The sequence below is a fragment of the Platalea leucorodia genome (genome assembly GCF_965183815.1).
Source record: "Platalea leucorodia genome assembly, chromosome: 14".
Classification (NCBI taxonomy): domain Eukaryota; kingdom Metazoa; phylum Chordata; class Aves; order Pelecaniformes; family Threskiornithidae; genus Platalea; species Platalea leucorodia.
In genome coordinates this window covers 1612320-1632324 of record NC_138836.1, presented here as the reverse complement: position 1 = coordinate 1632324, position 20005 = coordinate 1612320, and the positions used below count along the sequence as shown (strand labels likewise).

General features: G+C 61.2%; 2 protein-coding genes across 2 annotated transcripts; both read right to left on the bottom strand.

Annotated features, from left to right (window-relative positions):
* Positions 1 to 1891: 1891 nt before the first annotated feature.
* TRIM47 (tripartite motif containing 47) lies at positions 1892 to 12120 on the bottom strand (the record flags this gene model as incomplete). Its single annotated transcript, XM_082327058.1, has 6 exons — positions 1892 to 5872; positions 7082 to 7156; positions 7862 to 8057; positions 8629 to 8859; positions 9404 to 9499; positions 11380 to 12120. The coding sequence occupies 6 exons, from the start codon at positions 12118 to 12120 to the stop codon at positions 5247 to 5249; spliced, it is 1965 nt and encodes a 654-aa protein (XP_082183184.1). The 3' UTR covers positions 1892 to 5246.
* Positions 12121 to 13144: 1024 nt separating this feature from the next.
* Positions 13145 to 20005, bottom strand: TRIM65 (tripartite motif containing 65). The gene is made up of 7 exons (XM_082326865.1): positions 19433 to 20005; positions 18047 to 19341; positions 17469 to 17564; positions 17162 to 17395; positions 16479 to 16650; positions 16065 to 16145; positions 13145 to 14695 (listed from the first exon to the last, which is right to left on the bottom strand). Exons 2-7 carry the CDS (start codon positions 18491 to 18493, stop codon positions 14163 to 14165), a joined length of 1563 nt encoding a protein of 520 aa, XP_082182991.1. The 5' UTR covers positions 18494 to 19341; positions 19433 to 20005; the 3' UTR covers positions 13145 to 14162.

Genomic DNA, 20005 nt, shown 5'->3' with positions numbered 1-20005 from the left:
ATCCAAAGAGCCAGTCTCCTTTCTGGGAGAGCTCTCGAACGTGTTTATAAGCCCATTAATCACCCCTTCACGTGTCCCGCTGACCATATATAATAAAATGATTTAAGTTATTTGGGCCCCGCCTGAACTTGGCAGCCGTTTTCCTGGCTTTTTCTGCTCACAAGGGCGCTGGGGCACAGTGGGAGCTCGCAGAGCGCCCCGGCAGCATTCGCATCGGCGTCTTTATTTTAAAATGCTGAATTTTGCTGCTGTTTGCCCCTCAATTTTTATCCTGAAGAGGTTTCCAGGCCAGCTCACCAGCGGATACAACATTTTCCCTCGGAGGACGTCCAGTTTTGCACGCAAGAAGGGGCTGTTTGCACATCCCATGCAACCGCAAGCAATCGTAACGCTGTTTGGCAGGATCCCCCCCAGGAAAAGCCCAGAATTAAGTGAAATGGAGACAAAATCAGACTTGCAGTAGGTGGTATGGGCAGAATCCAGATGTTTGGTAGAGCAGAATAAAAATCATCCCACGTATGTGATGGTGCTGCAGATAAAATGAGGCTTAGCCCCTTCAACAGCGAAGATGCTTGCTCCGTTTCCAACAATTTTTTATTTCACGTTTGATGCACGTTGCATGTTTCACACACTTGCAAACGGATTTTTTGAGCCCAATATTGGCTGCTTTCCATGCTGGAATCAATCACATCCTAAAATTACCCCTTTATACTGGAGAGCGTTAAACCAGAAGGACTAACCCGTCGCCCTTTAAACAAGTCAGGACCCTGTCCGTCTGTCTGTCTGTCTGTCTGTTTGGAGGGAATCTGGGAACAGGAAAATACCTGTGGCGTTTGCAGAGCTACCGTAAGGGTATAATCCCCTGCCTCCAGGTGTGCAAGCAGGAGGAATTCTTAAAAAATTAACAATTGCATAATTTCATTAAAAATAGAAGCCCTGCAAAACTAACAAAGTGTTTTGAAGGCCTCCTCATATCACTGACAACTGTATATCAATAATATACAAATATATATTGAGAGCATATATTACCCTAAATTATATCTCTTTTTACCCTAAATTACCTCTTCTTATATGGCTTTGAGCTTTGTCCCATAGGGTTTGCAGCCCAGCCCTGTCCGAGTGTCTGAGAACCAGATGGGGTGCGGGGGGGGAAGCAGAAAAACTACATAATGGAAACCAGATTTAAATAAATGCAGTGACATAATCTGTACGGTTCTTGGCAAGAAAAGAGCGAGTTTGTGCTTTTCATATCCGCTTTTTCAAGAAGATGTAAGTGTCCCTTTTAAGAAATGATTATAACAAACAGTCCCGACTCCTCTCCTATTAAAGTCAGCAGCAGCCAGCCGCTCGGCCTCCGCCAAGGCGCCCGGCTGAAGCGTTGCCACCTCGCACGAACTAAGGCTCGCCCAATAATGTTTTTCTCCTCGCTCCAGCCGATATTTGGTATTAAGAAACTCAGCCTTCCTTTTAAAAAAGGTGCTGGTGTGAGTGCCAGGGTGCGTGGGAAGCTCTAGACCACCTCGTCACATAGAAAATCTTGGAAATTCATACTCTAAATGCTCAAAACACTAAGGAAAAAGTGCCTATCTGTTCATCTTTGTTATTTCTAAGCTGAGGAGTGAGGTAGAAGAGAGAACCGAGACAATTCATTGTTTGAATTGCCCAGGACTGACAATATTGTTATTGGATTTTAGGATTCTTCCACTCCTTTTGCAGTCAAGCAATACAAATGTGTATTTGGCACAATTCCCTTGGACACACTTGGAAAATAAAATCTGTGTTATTTTACGCCAGATATACAGGACACAGAAAAATAAACACGAGATAATGGGACAACTATAGTGGTTTGGTGTTTAAAGGAAAGACAACCCAGAGCGATGTCTGTATAATCTTTAATGGCAAATCATAGTCCCTAACATCATTATATTATTCTGTTACAGTTTTTTCACACGCTGTAAAATACTCTGCAGTAACTATATTTTAAAAATCCTAATTAAAAAGAGGAACGCTCTGTGACAGCAGAAAGAACTCAAGGGGACCCAGAAAGGCTGTTTAAATTGCTGAGTGCTATCTATCCGTCTGAACTCACCACACACCACATTTAGCCCTTCGTTTGCAGCAAAAAAATCAGCGCGCCAGAGCTGGCATAGTGCACATGTCCTAATCGTTCCAGTTTACACCCCAAATCATTGGCAACGCAGAGCAAACTCTGGTCCAACGCCCTGCGGGGGGGGATTGCTCCTGTCTTAAATGGGTCAGAATTTGCTTTATGCCCTAAACCATGAGGATTTCTAGAGCATCCAACCAGGATAAAAGCAAGCAGCGGGAAGGAGAGGGTTGGGTAGCACTTCCCAGCTGCAGCGCATCTCCAGGAGCCCTCAAATCCCCCCGTAAAGCTGTGTCTCAGCACCCCAGCTCCCGGGGCAGAGGTGAATTAAGCAAAAGCAGCGGCACAACCAGAAGCAAAGCCCGAACACCAGATGCGTCCTCCTGAGCTGCTCCCATGTGGTTACAGGACGGCAAGGGAAAGACGTAGGATCCCGCCGAACCATCCCAAACCCTGAAGGAGTTGAGAGACTTGCGTCTGTGCATTGGGCAACACGGAGAAGGGAGGGATGCGTGGCTCGAGCATGGGTTTCCCCACGGAGCAATCAATCCGCCTACGGTGAAACGAAACGGGGCAAAGGCCCAGATCCGCTGTATTTATTTTGGCAAAACTCCTCACTGCAAACGGTGGGAGTTTTGCCTGAATAAATGAGATTTAGGGCCCAGACAGAGCCGAGATGGGAGCCCGCATGCGAGATCGCTTCCTGCAGGCGCGCAGCAGAGATCAAGGTTACCTTCCTCTTCCTCTCGGAACGTGACCACGCACAGGCTGTTGCGTGTCTCTACCCCTCTTATCTGCTGAGGCATTTCTGGTACCAAGTCCTCTCCGGCGTTCGCAAAACAGCAGCGGCGCCTGCGCTGCGTCACCGCTGACAGCTCGTGCAAAGGCTGAGTTTTGCAGGAGAGCGACTGGCGTGAGCCAAACGAAGCGGTTTTGAGGTGGGAGCTCAGGACACGGGGAGTGAATTCCCATCTGGACAGAAGTCCGGGCAGCATTCCCGCTGGCCGGAAAAAGCCAAGATTTCATCCAAAGATTTCACTCTGCAAGCCCTACCTCCCCTTTTCCCACCGCCTGCAGCATTTTAGGAGCCACCGCGTGCGGAGGAGGAGGAAGAGGAGAGATTTGCAGACACATCCCAGGGGTCCCTCGCCCCAGACCCACACACCCGCCCTGCCCTGGGGAGGGGGCGGCTGCGTTCGGACCCTTCGGCCCCTCCACCGAGAGCCCAAAGCCACGGCTGTTTGCTGGGGAGCGGCACCCCTTCCCGCACCAGCAGGAACTGGCAGCGCTGGCAAACGCGGTACAGTAAGGGAGCTCTTTAAGCCTCGGTGTTTATGTAAACGTGGCTTTAACTTTAAACCTCTCGGCTTTGTGGCTCCCCTTTTTATTCACGTTCACTTTTTTCCCTTGGCTCCCCTTGAATATACCACTAGGATTTCCAGCTTATCCTTCGGGGAGTATATATATATTTTTCATATATTTAGCTAAATGGGCCATTTTCCATCCCTGTTGACCGTTGATGCGTCATCACTGACTCACTCACGCCAGCAAAGAACCTGACCCAATATATTTTCTCTCCAGGTATATAGTACACAGCATTGTGATTCTGTAAAGCAAGCTTCGGGAGGTAGGTAGCAAACTAATCCCAGAAAAAATAAACTCGTGGAAAGGCGCGCTGCGCTGAGACAGGGGCTGCACTGTGCCGCCCTTCCAGGCAGTATTTCTGTATTTTTCTTCTGGAAAAGCTCCCTTAGGACACGGGAACTGGCATTTTTGGCTCTCAGCCTCAGGTTTCCACCTTTCCTGGAGGGGACACTTGCCTGAGAGCAGTTTTTGTTAATTGTTACTTATTGCCAGAGTCTAAAGGGTCATTTAATCACTGACTGATGCTGTACCTTCTATCACTGTGCTCCCAGCTGTGCCTAAAACACACCATTTGCCTCTGGGACATATTCACAGCACCTCTTTGTCACTTAAAAAACTCTCTAAGCTAACAGCTACATTTACAGCTCAAGTGTGCCCAGGGTACTTTAAGAGTTGCAAGTTTAACAGTATTAAAAACCCCTAAAATGGTAGGGTCATCAAAAATGTGGGCGGGAAATTTGGCTGTAAAGCTTCTGTAAGCAGTTCCCGAGGAACACGTTTACTAAAAGCATATCCACAAAACTGTGTTGTGCTGCTCACTTTGCCATCTCAAGGCAGGAACGGTGCTGCTGCTTCTCGGCAGGAGGCTTCTCCCCTTTCCCAGCTGGATTTTTGGCTGCGGTGGGGAACAGCCCCGCGGCCACGGGGCTCCAGCACAGGCAGGACCGCGGCTTTTCCCAAATGAGCCTGGCCACAGACCAGCGTTGAAAACATCTGCTGGCCGCAGCACGAGGGAGGACAAAGATCCTTGTTTCACGTTTGCAGCACTAACGGGTGGTCAGCCCCCCAGGGAGAGGGACAGCGTCACTGCAGCATCGCTCCTGCGCCCAGCCGGGCTCCCCTGCATCCCAGCCGCCCCGGAGCACCCTGCTCACCCGCGCCAAGGCACGATGCTGATGCGGGCAGCGGGGAAGCAACCGCATCTGCTTTGGGGGTTCGCCCGGTCCGTGCTGGGCTTGCTACTTCAAAGGCACTTCATAAGGAGTATGTGGAAGGTGTGGATGAGCTAGCGCTTAAAAAAGCAGCAGTGACACAGAGACCGAGATAAGGCACAAAGCGGAGCACCTGTGCAAGTCGCCAGGGCAGTGCGAGCAGATATCAAGAAGGACCGGGCAGCCCGGCAGCTGGCCAAGATACAGCTTCGAATCTATGTGGCACTTCTCCTGAGCAATACGCTTTACCAAGAAAGGCTGTATCGCGGTCCCTGATGTCCAGAAAGGGAAACTGAGGGGCAGGGAGCAGCACAGAGACTCGCCCAAGTTCGCTCAGCAGCCCAGCGGCAGAGCCAGCGCTCAGATCCAGCTCCCTCCTGGCTCCCAGCCCGCGGCTCTGCCCGCCAGACGGCTTCATCCTCCCCTGGGTCACAAACAGCACAGAGCGAGGAGGCAGGACTGCCACAGAGAAACAAAACGCTACCAAAGAGAAGCCGTGACGGCGGCAATACACTGCAGGAGAGACTTTCCTGGGTCTTCCCGTGCTCCTGCTCTCCAGGCGGTTACCTACGCTTTAGCACCGAAACGCAATCTTTCTTCAGTGGCCCGATCTGCAGGTGGGCATCGACGCTCTCCAGGAAGAAGGCTGGTTTCAGCTTGTACAAGAAAAGAGAGGCAAATTGCTGGTTGATCTTGTTCTGGAACGGGTCAAACTGACCCTTGACAAAATGGGAGACCTTGAGCTGCTGCAGGCAGGTCATCTTGGAGTCCTTGACTCCGTAGAAGGTCAGGGCCTTCTCCGAATACTCCAGGAAGACCCCAATTGTGTGGAAGAACGGCTGCTGGATGACAGACTCAAAGCCACCAAACCAGGCCACGTAGTTCTGTCCGTTCCACTGCAGGCAGCAGGACTTCTCGTTCCGCCCCAGGCGCCCGCGGTTGTAGGACTCCCGGGCGTTGAAGTCCTCAGCGATGACGCCGATGCTGACCCAGCCGTCGATGAGCTCCACCTCCCAGTAGTAGTTGCCCCGGTTCATGAGGTTTACACCCAGCACCTGCTCGCAGTTGATAAACCGGGTTGGGCTCTCCGGGTAGGGGATGGGGCACAGCACCCGCTTGGCCCCTTTGGTGCCAAACAGCTGGATGAACTTGTCGGCCGTGTCACTGTCCAGGTCAATGATGAAGGCAACTGTGTGGGGCAAGGAGACATGAGGATGAGGAGGAAAACAGGAGGAAATCCCCCCAGCCCTCCCCGCTCTGATGCCCTGCTCCAGCCTTCAGTGATTAGCACGATCCTTTCTGGCTTCCACCATCACTCTGTCCCCTTGCTTTTAAATCCCACGGCCAACTTCAGACGATGAGGATAAGAGGCTGGAGGAGCTGATACTCCCATAAGGAGGATGAACACAGGTAACCAGGCAGAGGCGAGAGCAGAGGCTGCTCGATGAGCTCAACCATGATATCAGACATTGGAGAAGGTAGGTGGAGCGGTAGCAGGGACATCCCATATAAAAACAGGTTTCAGGCAACCACAACCACAGCAGGGAGGGACCCCAGGAAGACAGGAGAACAGCCAGGCACATCACGGCTACAAACCAGCTGCTCCTTGCAGTCGGCTCTCGCTGCCCTGTGGCTCCCGCAGGCGTGCGGAGCCACGTGAGAACCGCTGCTGGATCCCGAACGGAGGGGATGAGCCCTGGACACGTGTCGCTGCCAACTGCACTGCAGGTCTGAACCCGTGGTGTGCCCAAACCCTCTAGCAGTGGCACAACACGTCCTGCTTCAGCCCAGGCTTTGCTGCCCGCCTCGCCGCGGGGTGCACCGGTGCCGCCGAGGCAGATCTTGTCCCCTACGGACATCTCAGTAGGTGACCCCACGTCCCCTGTAAGGCTGTGGGGGGACGCGCGGGGTGTTGGAGCCCAAGCCCAGCCCTGCACCCTCCAGCCTCAGCCCCTTCTGCCCCACTGTCTCTGCTCGGCCACCGAATTATCCCTCTGCTTGCTGCCGCTGAAGCTGACCCTCATCAGATGGCTGCTCTGCAGCAAAGCAGGCAGATGCACAAACTCTGATCTAATTTAACCGAGGATCCAATTCGTCAAGGGCTGGAAGGCAGCAGAAATTACACGCTACGGCTGCAGCCCCCCCGGCAGCTGGTCTGGCAGAACCACAGACATGGGAAAAAAAATATCACCTAAACAGATTATGACTGTTGTCAGGAAAGCAAGGAGGCTTCCTTGTTAGCTGAGCAATATTTCCTCTGGTGGCGGCAGCGCTCCTGCCAGCCGTCGGCTCGGGACCAGCACCGGCCGGGCATGCGGGAAGGAGCCGGCCAGCCGGGCGAGAGGAAAGGGAAGATGGACCTTAGCAACAACCGTCAAAGCAAAAGTCCCTCGCTTACATTTCAGGAAGTAATCGCGGCTCTCCAGGCAGGCAGGATTGTTTGACTTGTCTGGAAATCGGGACTCAGCCAGCGCTGCAGAGACAGGGACAGAAGGGTTTGCCATCAGCAAAGAAACCGATGCCACAAACCAGGGTGTTACTGGAGCATCCCCCCCCGCCTGACACCCTGGTGGTACCCCGCTGCGGCCCCGAGCCCAGGTCAGCATCCCCAGCTCCCCCTGCACATCCCTGCCGGCTCGGACGTGGGAAAGGACAGATGCCACCTTTGCCAGCCCAGGGAGATGGGCAGGAGGGGCATGGAACTGGCTGCAATTCCCATGGGCATCCGAGAAAATGAGAGAGAGGAGAGAGCTCAGGCTAAATGAGAAAGCGCGGGAGAAAGCTGCCGCGGTGGCTTCCTAACCCTGGCAGCTTCGGGAGATCAGAGCCTGCCCCATGAAGAGGATCGTCTGTCCTGGGAAGAAAGAGTCCCCTTTCACGGGAGGCCACTTTGGCCACTTGCCCCCTCCCGCAGGGCCCTGCCTAACTCCCAGGCTGTTTGTTGCCTCTCCAGTGTCCGGTCTCTGTGGAAAAATTCATAAAACCTCAAGGACAAGGCGTAAGCCCAGAGAAGGATTGTGCAACGTGCAGCGCAGCCGTGCCGGGCAGCTTCCAGGGCTGGTGGGAGAGGGGCCAGCACTCGCAGGAGCCATCGAGCCTGCAGGCATCTCCCACCTAGGCAGGGAGGATGGAGGGCGACGGGGTGACCTCCGGGCAGAGGGTCTGGGTGAGCACAAACCTTCCTCCATCTTCTGGAAACTCAGCCCATCAATTCCCTTCCCCTGCAAGTGGTTCCACTGGTTTTTACAGGCAGCGGACAGCACATCCTTCACAGCACTCACGGCTTGGGTGCATTTGGTGAAGTTCAGCTCGTTCTGGAAGCTCAGAGGCGGAGAGAGGTTTTCTTCCATGGCTACTTTTAAGGCCTGAAATTCCTGAGCCAAAAAGAGGGAGTTTCAGGAGGTTTCAAAGAAGCCAAAGCTGTCTCTTGTTCCGCCACCCCACCCTGCCCCGGAGGATTTGGGAACTGGCAGCTCGCAGGACTTGGCCCAAGGACAGCCTTGCATAAGGGAGGAGAGCGCTTTCTCGGCCGCGCGTTCCTGGCGCCTTCTCTTCGCTGCCTTTCAGACCCGGGCCCAGACCATGCCCACCTCGCATGGAGCAGCGTCTCCTCGTGCTGGGCTGCCGGGGAGGGGGGATGCTGGGTGGGGGCAGCCGGGCACCCCAACCTCTCGCTCTCTGCGCCCACACCTAGGTACCCAGCCTGGGCAGCACACCAGCTTCTCCTGAGGCACGGCCAGGATGGAGGTGGGGGTGATGGAGGAGAAAGCCTTGGCTGCCCTGTCCCCCCGGGAGCAGGGAGCGGAGAGGACTGTGCCAACAGGAGTGAGACTCTGCAGCCCTCCCGTCCCGGGGCTCCTGGCACCCAGCTCCGTGTGAAATGGGACAAAATCCCAAAAGACAACGCTATCGGCTCCTTCTCCTCGCCCGATCCCACCCAGGCACCTGGAGGAAGTAGATGGTGTCGGTGCTGGGGACGTTCTCCAGGTTTTGCTTGCACTGGGCCAGCTTGGCTCGCCTCTCCTCCTTCCAGTGGAGATCGGCCTCGGCGTCTCCCAGCATGGAGCGCTCCCCGTCCTCAATGAAACCGGCCACCTCCTTCTGGAAGGTCGCCAGAACCTCGGAGGCTTCTGCAAAGAGCTTCTCAACTCTTTCTCTCTCCTTCGTGGCGGCACCCTGAGCGCAGGGAGAGAGGGGTCGGGGTCACCTCCCGCAGGCAAGGGGCTGGGAGAGCACCCTTGTCCCCTGCCCAGCACCCTGTCCTCAGCTCTGTGGGGTCCCCGACACCCCGTAACCCCCTTCACCCCAGAGCTCGGAGCACTTTACAGCCCAGGTGTCAAGGGACCTGGCTGGGCACAGCCGCGTACTGCTCCACCACGTCTCGTGTCCCCAGGTGGTGAAGTGACGTGTTTGCGCAAGGCCCAAGGGGACCAAAACCCCCATGAGCCTGGGGAGGGAAGGGGCAAGAGCCAGCGGGTGCCCTGGCACGGTCCTTCCAGGTTGCAAACAAAAGCAACCAAAGATGCCGCGAGGGTTAGCAGAGATGAGGAGCAAGAATCCTCAGGGATCCTTGCCAGGGTCACCATCGTTTTACGGAGCACTTGCTCCTCTGTGAGCACCACCTCTACACCCCACGCGCCCCAAAAGCTCACGGCCCCTTCGCCTCCGCTCCCCGGCCCAGCCGAGCTGCGCTAACGGAGCGGAGCCGTCGCGGAGTCACCTTAATGAGCTCCACCATCTTCTTGGCCTGCGCGATGGTGACTGCCAGCTCCTCCAGCTCGTTCTCCACATCGCTGAGGAATTTGGCTTGTTGGGCCTGCGGACACGAAGGACAAATGCTGAGATCTGCTCCCCGGTCCCGGCAGCAGGGAGGTGCAGGGGACCCAGCCTCTCCCGAAGTTCAGCCCACAGCCCCCTCTCTGCCCGTGACCTTGCTATCAGGCTTCGGGTGCAAGGGGAATCGTGAGTTGTTTTGCTCTTTTCCTCCCCTACAACATCCAACCTGCAAACGTCCCTTCTCACTCGGCTGGAAAACTAAAGGAGCAGCCGGGCTGCAAAGGGTCGTGCCCAGCTCCACGCTCCCCGCCCGGTCCCAGCAGAAACCAAACAAAATAGGAATTTGAAAGCAAAACCATTGGGCAGTGACTGCAGCACGCGCAGCTAAGCCGTGTGCTCTTAGTGTGTATCCCAAGGCTGGGAAAAATCTGCCTGGGATGGGTGCGAAACCGAAAGGCAGACCCGGAGCACTCGGAAACGCAGCGCTGAGTCTCCTGGACGTTTCTCGTTCGGAGCAAAGCGAAGCAGCTCGGGAGCACGGGTGCTGCGTGGCTGCTAAGGAAGCACCGTCCGAACGCGGCGTTTCCTGACGCGCTATTGTTAGCGCCAGCCATTGCCCGTCACGAGGACGGGTCCCTCGGGAGCCAGGAGGGCACCGCGCTCCCCAGCCGGGGCCGTTCCCTGCCCCGGTGCTCAGCCCCCAGCCCCCTGCGGCGCTCCTGCCCGGCGAGGGGGGACGGGCGCTCTCCCCGTCCATCCTTCCCACCCCGCGGCGCGAGGGCGGCGGCAGGAGATGTTAAGCAGCGCCTGTTGAGGCTTGACAGCTCCTCAGGGCTGGGATCACACACACTTTCTATTTTAAGGCTCCTGATGACTAATAATGCCAGCAAAAGGGTTTTCCTGCAGTCCCAAGAGCCTGTGAGGGAGTGGGAGCTGGCTCAGGGCTGCCGCTGCGACCCTGCCAGCATGTCCGCAGCCCCCAGGCTCTCCCTGGGAAAAAGCAAACGTCCCCGAGGTCTCCAAACGCCCCATGCCGACGCGGGGATGCCACCACGCCGCCAGCCTCGCAGGCTCCCATCTGCCTGCAGCCCCGCAGAGGCCCCACGCGCTCGAGGCAGCAGTGCCCAGGAAGGCAGCACCACGCTGGGCTTGGAGCCCGGCTCCCGGGGAGGCTCGTGGGTGTGAATTTGGGAGGTGACTCAGCCGCATCTGGGAATGGGAGTGACGGAAAAAACCCCGCTGCCAAAACGCCAGGACACAAAGGGCTGGTGGAGCGGGAGCAGCGGCCGGGCAGGCTGCCAGCGCGCCGAGAAAAACCGCCTTGACGAAGCTGTGGGAACGAGACGGAGAAGACGGGTGCCCTGTGACCGCGGGGGCGGCCGCTGCAGGGCGGCCCGGGCGCCCTCGCCCCCAGCCCGACGCCCCCGGGACTGCGAGTTTGGCCCCGCGGTGGGACCAGGCCCCAAGGGCTGGCAGGCAGCAGGTCTGCCCCCAACGCCTGTCGTGTCCCCACCCGCAGGGTGACCCGATGGCACAGCACCCTGCCCCCCATGCTGGGGTGGGGTCCCCCGCGGGCACAGGGCTGCAGCACCCACCCCGCGTCCCACCAGGGCGGCACCTGCACACCCTCCCGCGGGGATCGGGTCCCCCGTGGGGATGTGGGTGCCGCACGAACCCCTCCCAGGGGTGCTGCCCCTCAGCCCGCCCGGGACGCCCCGCCAGCCCCGCACCCCGTACGGACGCTCCCACGCCAGGGTGAGGTCCCGCGCGGGGACACGGGCGCAGCACCCTCCCCACCCCGCCTGCCCCATCCCTCCCCACCCAGGACGCCCCGCCGGCGCTGCGCCCCGCACGGACACCCCCATACCCGGGTCCCACCAGCCCAGGGTCCCGCGGGGGGACCCCCCCGACCCCACGCACCTCCTTGTGCTCCCGCTCCCGCTCCAGGGGCACCACGTCGTGGCTGCGATGCTCGTGGGCGCGGCAGCGGGCGCAGACGCAGGTTTGCTCGGCGCGGCAGAAGCCGTCGAGGGGCTGGAGGTGGCGGGGGCAGAGCCCCTCCTCCAGCCGCCGCAGCGGGGCTACCAGGCGGTGGGCGCGGAAGGCCGGGGCGCGGCGGTGGGGCTCCAGGTGGGCTGCGCAGAAGGAGGCCAGGCAAACCAGGCACGACCGCGCCGCCGCCACCCGCGACCCGGCCGGGCACACGTCGCACAGCACCGCCGCTCCTTCCTCCCCCGCCGCATCCTCCTCCTCCTCGGCTCCCGGTGCCATCGGGGCGGCTGGGGATGGCGGGGACGAAGCGGCGGCTGGGGACGGAGGGGGCGGCGGGGAGGAGGCGGCGGCGGCGGCCAGCAGCGGCAGCACCTCGCAGAGGGCGCGGTTCTTGCGGAGCCGCAAGGCCGCGGGGACGGGCTCCTGGCAGAGCGGGCAGCGGGCAGCCCCGCCCGCCCCGCCGCTGCCGTCGGGGGGGCCCGGCCGCTGGCGGAGCGCCCCCAGGCAGCCCTGGCAGAAGTTGTGGCCGCACGGCACCGTCACCGGGTCCTTCAGCAGGTCGAGGCAGATGGGGCAACCGAAGGGGCCGTCGGGCAACCCCGGAGCCGCCAGCGCCAGCCGCAGCGCCGCGGCGGAGGACGGCGGGGCGCTCCCGGGCGCGGTCTCCATCCCTGAACGCCCCGAGCAGCCGGGCCCGGGCCCGGCCCCGGCCCCGGCCCCGCCGGGGGGCGGGCGGCCGCCGCGCCCCGCCCGCCCGCTCCGCCCCCCCCGCGCCCGGAGCCGCTGCCGCCGCCGGGCCGGGGCCCCGCTCCCCGCAGCTGCCGGGGGTCCTGCGGCCTCCCGGGGGGCCTGGCCCCCCCCGCCCCCGGGACCCGGTCCCCAATCGCCCGCCCTCCTGGGCGGGGGGGGGGGGTGTCTCGTCCCCGGGCTCTGCTCCCCCCGCCGGGCATCTGGTCCCTCTCCCCGGCACCTCCCGGGCGATCTGCCCCCCGCCCAGGGTGCGCTGCCGCCCAGCCAGGCTCTACGACCTCCTGAAGGATCGGCCCCGCTGGGATCCGGACCCTCTCCGGGGGGCTGCTGCCCCCAGGGGTAGCCGCTGCACACCCCCACATCTCCTCCTGCCCAGGGCAGCTGTTCCAGCCCAGCCCAGTCCCCCTCCCAGGGGGCTGCTGCCCCCCCCGAGCATCCCCTGCCCCCGGAGCTGCTCCCCAGAACCTGGAGCCACCCCACTGCCCCCAGGAGCCGCTCCCCACCCCGGGGCCACGCGGAGGGTCCTGAGCTCCCCCGTGCGTGGGTGCTGGTGCTTCCCTGCCCAGCCTCGCAGCGCGGCCTCATGTCAGCCGCTCCCAGAGGCACAAGGAGCCACGGTGCCCCGGTCCGGGCTCGGTCCCTGTCCCCTCTTCCTCCGGGGCCAGCAGGCACCAGGCAGGGATGGGGCTGGGAAGACACCAAAATGCTTTCGGTCTGAGGATCTGCCTGCTAAACACGGGATCTCCGGACACCTCCTACGGAGGGTACGCAGACAATTTTTCAGCTTAGATAAGTTCCCAGGTCTGTGCCAGCCCAAGGTCCCACCCAAGGACAGGCCTGGGAGGAGCGGGGAGGTGTGGAGTGAAGGAGAAAGCATGGCCAGACAAATGGCATCTGTCCTTGACGGGGATTGATCCTTTTAAGCCTTTTTTCCCCAAAGGAAACAAGCTGATGTGATTCATTCCTGCACGTTCACCTGCACATCCCCAGCGCCTTTGAACCCGGTGCCCAGTTTCGCCCTGTTAGTCCTCACCAGAGCTGCGGTCTCACCCTTGGAAAAGCTTCAATCAAAGCTTCGTATTTTCTTCTGCGCCAGATCAACCTTGGGGCAGAGCCATAGGAAACCAAGTTTCCTTATCGCAACTCTGCTGTAAATAAAGCACCTTTCATTTCTGCCGCCAGCCCCGCTGGGAGGGGCTGGTCCCGCTGCTGGCCCTGCGAGGGCGCGGAGGGGCAGGATGGGGCCCAGCAGGGACGGGTGCGGGAGCAGGGGCACCCAGCTCACCTCTCCCAGCATCGCTTGGTCCCACGGCTCCCACCAGCACCGAGGTCAAACCAGTGGGAAAAGAGAGCTTTATTGGGGAAAGCAGCTTCATCTGAAGAGCAACTGCAGCGTGGCACCCGAAAAAGTTGCTCTGCCATGTCCGAGGGCGGCAGGAGGGGAGCGGGAGGGGCTGGGGGAGCAGGACCCGCCTGCGCGTGGGGCTGGGGGAGCGCCGGGCTCCCTCCGTGCTGCTCCACCGCACCCCGTGGCACAGCACCCCTCCAGGGTCCCCCTCGCCCCCAGTCTCCAGGCTTGGGAGGTTCGGGAGGGATAGGAGAAAGAGGAAAAACCTCATTCTTTGATGCTCCCTATCCCCCTCCTCGCCCCGTCCGCGGGGACAGGCGCCCGCACATGCCCCCGCGCAGTGAGTGGGGGCTTCATCCCCCGTGGGGGCACGGCCCTTCGCCCCGCAGCCTTCCCCCGCCCCAACTTGTGTCACCACCTGGCAGCTACACGTGCAAATCAGACGGGTTAATTTGCGCGTGTGTCCTCATCAGCTCTTGTTAAAACACTGCACCCGCTCCTGCCTCGGCATCGGGGTCCCACGCGCACCGCAACAGCCCCCGGCTGCAGCTCGGCTACGGCACCAGCCTGGGGCTTGCCGGCCCGGCTAACGGAGCAGCGCGGCGGCTCTGGCTCAGTCCCTCTGGCACAGCGTCACCGCTCGCCCCTCGCACAGCCAAAAGACGGGATAGAGGGGCTCGGTGAAGACGTTGTGGAAGGAGTGGATGAGCCGCATGCTCTCCCCGAGGCCGTAGAAGGAGAGGAGCCCCTTGCCGTAATCCAGGCGGACCCCCAGGGTCTTATACAGCGGCTCCTGGATTTTCTCCGCCCGGCCCTTGTGCCAGGCCAGGTAACAATCCTCCCGCACCTGCAGCCCCCACGAGCCCCCGTCCATCCCGATGTTGAACTTGTGGCCCTGCTGCCACTGCCGGGGGAGGCTGCGGTAGGTGACCCCCAGGACGACGGAGTGGCTGGAGATCTTCACCTCCCAGTAGTGGTGGCCGCGGCTGTAGCCCTGCGTGCACAGCGCCTGCCAGGGCTTGAAGCGGGGTCCCTGCTCCTGCCGCCCGTGGACGGCGCTGGGGCCGTGCTTGGCTTTCCAGTTACCTTTTGACAGCTCCAGGTACCTGTTGGCCGTCTCGGGATCGAAGGTCAGGTTGCGGTGGTCTGGGAAGAGCAACAGCGCAGCTGGGGCTGAAATGCTTCATCAGACCTTTGTGCCCTTGGCGTGAGCCCCCCCAAAGGGGATGCGGCTTAAACTGCGTAGGGCTGGCTCCCAAAATAGAAGGGAAAAGTTGTGGCACGTTTGGAGGGGAAGGGGAGCGGGGTGAGATGCGATACCTGCCTGCCCGCCTGCTAGAAGGAACGGAAAGAGCCCAGAAATAGCTGGCGAGGCACCGAGACGCGGCGCTTGGCGCAGCCCCTGTGCAGCCCAGCTCACAGCCAGCAAGCAGCGGGGGCTCCCTGCTCATTTTGGAAGAGATATGCTTGGTTTTAAGAGCAAAAAATATGAGCGTGGGTGGGGAGAGGGGGAGAAAACCAGGCGTTAAATGAGCAAATATGGTATTGCGGGGAGACGCTCTCCTCTGCACGGGCTGCGGTAACTCCTCCTGCCGCGGGCGCTCGCCGGCCACCAGCACCTCGCCTTCCTCCGGCAGCAACCCGGCCGGGCCAGCTACGCTGGGCTCACGCCTGCTGCCCAGAAATAACATGTTTTTTCCTATTAATAACCCTGAGGACGTTTTGTGGGGCCTGATGGAAGGAATCCTTACAGGTCCTATGGGCATCGATTGCTTCCCGTGGAGTGATGTGACTGACATGCCCTGAACGTTACCCAACAGGGAGGAGATGGGAAAAGGAGTGCTGAGGAAATCCCTAAGGAATTGAAGTGGGATGGGCCCACGGAGGGAAGGGGACACGAAGGACTGCGGCTGGGAGCGCTGGGGCCATACCCCTGGATAGAGAGCAAGGACTGCAGGCAGGGCTCTGCAGGCAGGGCTCTGCAGGCAGGGCTCTGGACTGGCGCTGTGCTGTGCGGGGCGGCTGGGGCAGCCCACGACACATCCCTGTGGGTGCTCGCTTGCCAGCTGCTGACGCTGCCTGCCTGCCTGCCTGCCTGCCTGCGGGAAAGCGCTGTGTCTAAATATGGGCCGTGGGGAACAGGCACGTCGCTCCTACCCGGGCAAGGCGCCCGAGGCGGGTGAAAAGGAGAGGATGGAGACGGGGCAAGACCTGGAGCAGTGACTGACCCGATGCCGGGCACTGGCAGCCCCAGTTTCCATGGGAAAGTGTTCCCCGGTGCCGCTAATCCCCCTAACGAGCCCTTTCCCAGCTGCGCCGTGTCCCCCAGCCCGTCCACCCTGCCCCTGCAACACCCTTCTCCGCATTCAGGGAGAGGGATTGGAGAACCAGGGAAGGAGCCCCGTCACCGCAGCCACGCCACCCTCCTCCCAGGGAAGAGCTCGGCTTGGTGAAATCCCTGCCTGCCGGGGACCCCGGCGGGTGCTGTCCCTCCAGACCCCCAGGGGCTCCTCACCCTTCAGAAGCTCGGCTCGGAGCTGGCACTGGGGGAGAGCAGCCACCACCTTCACCGCCGGCCTCTGGGGATGCACCGGGCCTGTGGAGAATGGGGACGGGCATTTTGAGTGATGCCGCCCAAAAACTTGTTCCTTCCAGGTTTCAATGGGAGGAGGAGGAGGAAGTTCATCGTATCCAAGCCTGGGAGCAGGCACGTGCCACCGTGGCTTGGCATTGCCAGCAAGGAGGGGCCACAGGGAAGCCACCCAGCTCATCCCACCCTGGCGATACCCATCTGCTGAACAGTAGATGCGTGGCCCCATCCCACCCCCCTGTGCCCAGCAGCCATGTCCCCAGCATGGTGACAGGGGCCAGGCTGTGGTTCAGGATGACCCGGAGCCCTTCGGGGTGGCCCTGCGAGCAGAAGGGTTACCTTGGCCAACGGGGTCGGGGGCTTTGGGGGCGACGGAGCCGGGCAGGTCCTCCAGCAGGAGCCTGGAGATGTTGGTGAGGACGTCAGTGATGGGCTTGACCACGCTGGCCACATCAAACTCCACGGGGAGCAGCGCCTCCGGGCTCTCTGGAGGTGGGAGCAGGGGGAACTCCTGCAGACAGACACACGGACACCCATGCACCGGCCTGGGGAGGATCAGCAGCTCCGAATCCCATCTGCACACACCGCATCTCCCCAGTGGGTGACGGGGGCATCCCCAAAACGTCTGCCGTTAGCCGCGGCTGGCGCGCGGGGCCAGGGGCCAGTCGCGGGGGAGCGTGGGGCTGTGGGGAGCAGAGGGGCTGCGGCACAGGGCTTTGTGCCTTGCTGGCGGTGGAAGAGCCTTGCTGAGCGGTTTGGGGGTGGGAGATGCTGCCCATGGCCCTGTGGGCAGCACCACCCGCCCCAATCCAGCATCGCCACCCACGCCAATCCAGCATCACCCCCCCCTTTTCAGGGTCCCCCCCAAAAGCAGCTCTTCCCCGCAGCCCCATCGCAGCCCTGCGGCGGGCTGAGCCTGCGTCCCCCCCGGGGAAGGGCTTGACCACGTCTCTGCCCTCACCGAAAGGGCGCGGGGCCGGCAGCACCCAGGCACGGGGAGGGACGCGGCGCCGGGACGGTACCTGGAGAAAGGTCCTGTGGTCGGGGCAGGCCAGCAGGCGCTGAGCCCTCTCCCTGTGCTGGCCGAGGACGTCCAGGCGGTCCTTCAGGAGGCTCCAGTCCTCCTCCACACGCCCCAGCGCCGCTGCCTGCTCTTGCTCGATCCTGGCCACCGTCTGCCACTGGCAATCCTCCAGGGCTTTCCTCAGGAGGGCGAATTTGCTCAGAATCACCGACTGGAGCCCCTCGGAGGAGTCCTGGCAGGGAAGAGCCGTGAGAGCCAGCACGCTCCCACCCGCATGCCCGGCAGGGAGGCGGCCGCGGTGCTACCTTGATGCTGTGCATCTGTTCCTCCAGCTCCTGCATCGCCCGCTCGATCCTCTCCGATTCCTCCTCGGCTTTTTCCAGGGACTCTTTCAAAAGGGCCTGTGAAGGGAGGCACCAACACCCTGCGGCGCAGCATGCTGCCGCCCGCCCGGGCCCCGGAGCCCTCTCAGGGCTGCAGGACAAGGCTCACAGGGAAGGAGAAGGTTTGGGAAGGGGAGAGGCTGCGACCAGGATCACCGAGAAGTGAAACCCCGTGCTGTCTTTCACCCATTTTTAGCTGTGCCCCTAGATCGGGGGTCACAAACACCTATGGCACTGTTCATCCGGTGCTGCTGGATTTACCCAGCTGTCTGCTGCTCCTGACAGCCCCTGGTTTCTTGGGGAGCAGACGGGCCCTGGTGGCATCTCCCCGGCCAGAGCCTGCGCCAGCCCCTTGTTCAGCTGAGGCTGGGCACAGCTCGGCGCACAGAGGCGTGTCGCGCCCCCGCAGCAGGGCGCGGGACAGCGGAGGTGGATGTCGTGCCGTGCCCGAGCTGCCATGGCTCCCCTGCCACCCCGCTCCTGCTACCCCTCGTCCCCACCTGCTTTTTAGAGCGCTCCTCCTCAAAGAGCACCCGCTGGTGCTGCCGGCACTGCCGGACGGTGCAGACGCAGCAGATGCACCGCCGCTCCTCCTCGCAGTACAGCTCCAGCGGGCGCCCGTGCTGCGGGCACAGCTCGCCATGGGCCACCTCACACCTCTCCGTGCCCGAGACCCGCGCCTCGCCGTCCCGCGCCAGCTCCACCACGCTGCACAGGGTGACGTTCTTCTCCAGCTCCGGGTGCTGCTCGAAGGCCCTGCGGCACTCGGGGCAGGTGTAGCCCTTCTCGGCCCTGGCGGGCGCCTGCTCTTGCTTCTGCCAGTGGCCGCTGATGCAGTGCTTGCAGAAGTTGTGCCCGCAGGGCAAGGTGACGGGCACCCGGAACAGCTCCAGGCAGATGGAGCACACCAGCTTCTCCTCCAGCTTCTGCGAGACGGGCGATGCCATCCTGCCTGCGCCGGGGATCGGGGCGATGGGGGAATGAAGCCGGGGAAATAGAAACTCAGCTGTGCAGAGGAGGAAGAGATGGTGACGCTGAGCCCAGAGGCGGGTCAGGGCTCCGAGCCAGGCAAGCTCTTAAAGAGACACCCAGTGGGTGCCCCCTCGGCTCTGTCACACGCTGCGGAGGCTACGGGGAGGGTCGGAGCTGCTCCGCCCGGGCATGGGGAGAGCGGCAAAGCACAGCAGGAGGCCCCGGGGAGGATGAAACGCTGCAGCGACAGCACAGGGAGACAAGGCGAGAGGCTGACAAGGTTCCCAGCAACGTGTATTTCCAGGAATGCGTTTGCACGGGTACACATACGATGGATAATTTGGTTTCACTCCTCTTTTGCCCTTGGAGGGAGCGGAGTCTTTTGCCCAGAGGCGACTGCGGTGCCTGTGCACTGCGTACCTTCACCTTGTCTTCATACAGTTCAGTTTCAGGGAAAAAAGCTCCCAACCTTCCAGTCCAAACCTCAGCTCCTTCCCCTCGCAGACGTGCGATCGCTCGCGCGCACGCTCCCAGGCAGCTGAACGCCAGCAGGACGGCCTCGGCTTGCAACGGTTCTGCAGCCTCCCCGCCCGCGCGGCTTTGCTTTCAGCGGCGAGGGCGAGCGGGGAGGTCGGTGCTGCAGCCGGGGCGCTCGCCAGCGAGCTGCTGGGGGCTCGGAGCAGTTTCTGTGCACGGGCTGGCTCGGAGCCACCCCCCAGGCTGCCCCTGGCCTCAGGAGGTGACTTGGGACCTGTCACAACTCCCTGCGTGTCCCAGCAGAGCTTCAGCCCCCAAACGTTTCTTCGGGTTGAATCTGCAAATTCTGACCAAATATTCAGAGGTCAGAGAGAGGCGTAACACGCCCTGCGTGTCTGCCCGGCACCGCAGGACACGCGCACTCCCGCCGCGCTCACCTCACCAGCTCATCCAGCCCGGCTTAAACCGGACCCCGGAGCCCTTCGGGGAGGGAGGAGCGTTCAGGGAGCTCAGGCGCAGCTGGTGACGACCCTGAGCAACGGCAGCGGGGCGGCATTTCAGCACCATCCCTGTTGTTTGCTAAAGGCTCCGACGTCCTGAGGAAGGGGGGATCCTCAGAGAAAGTTACTGGGAACCAGAGCTGGGAACAGGCAGCTGCAACAGCAAGAGCACGTTGGCATCTGGGGGCTTAAACATGCGAGCGGGGGATGCGCAGAGCCTGCAGAGCACGGCAGGAGGCTCTCCACAGCTTGGGTACAGGACTGGCAGCAGCCAGGCCACCACCCTGCGCCTGTCCCACCCCCGGCAGCTCGGCTTTTGCTCCACCATTCCACACCGCGTACACGCTGCCCGGGAGCGCAGGGAAGGAGACTACGGACCACGTGCTTGGGTAGCTGTTGGGAGAAGCCAGCTCCACAAACGCTGATCGCGTGCAGGTTTACCACCTGCGTAACCACGCTCTTCCCGCCCTGCAACATCCAAGAGGGGAAAGCGACCCCGGCCAGGGGAAG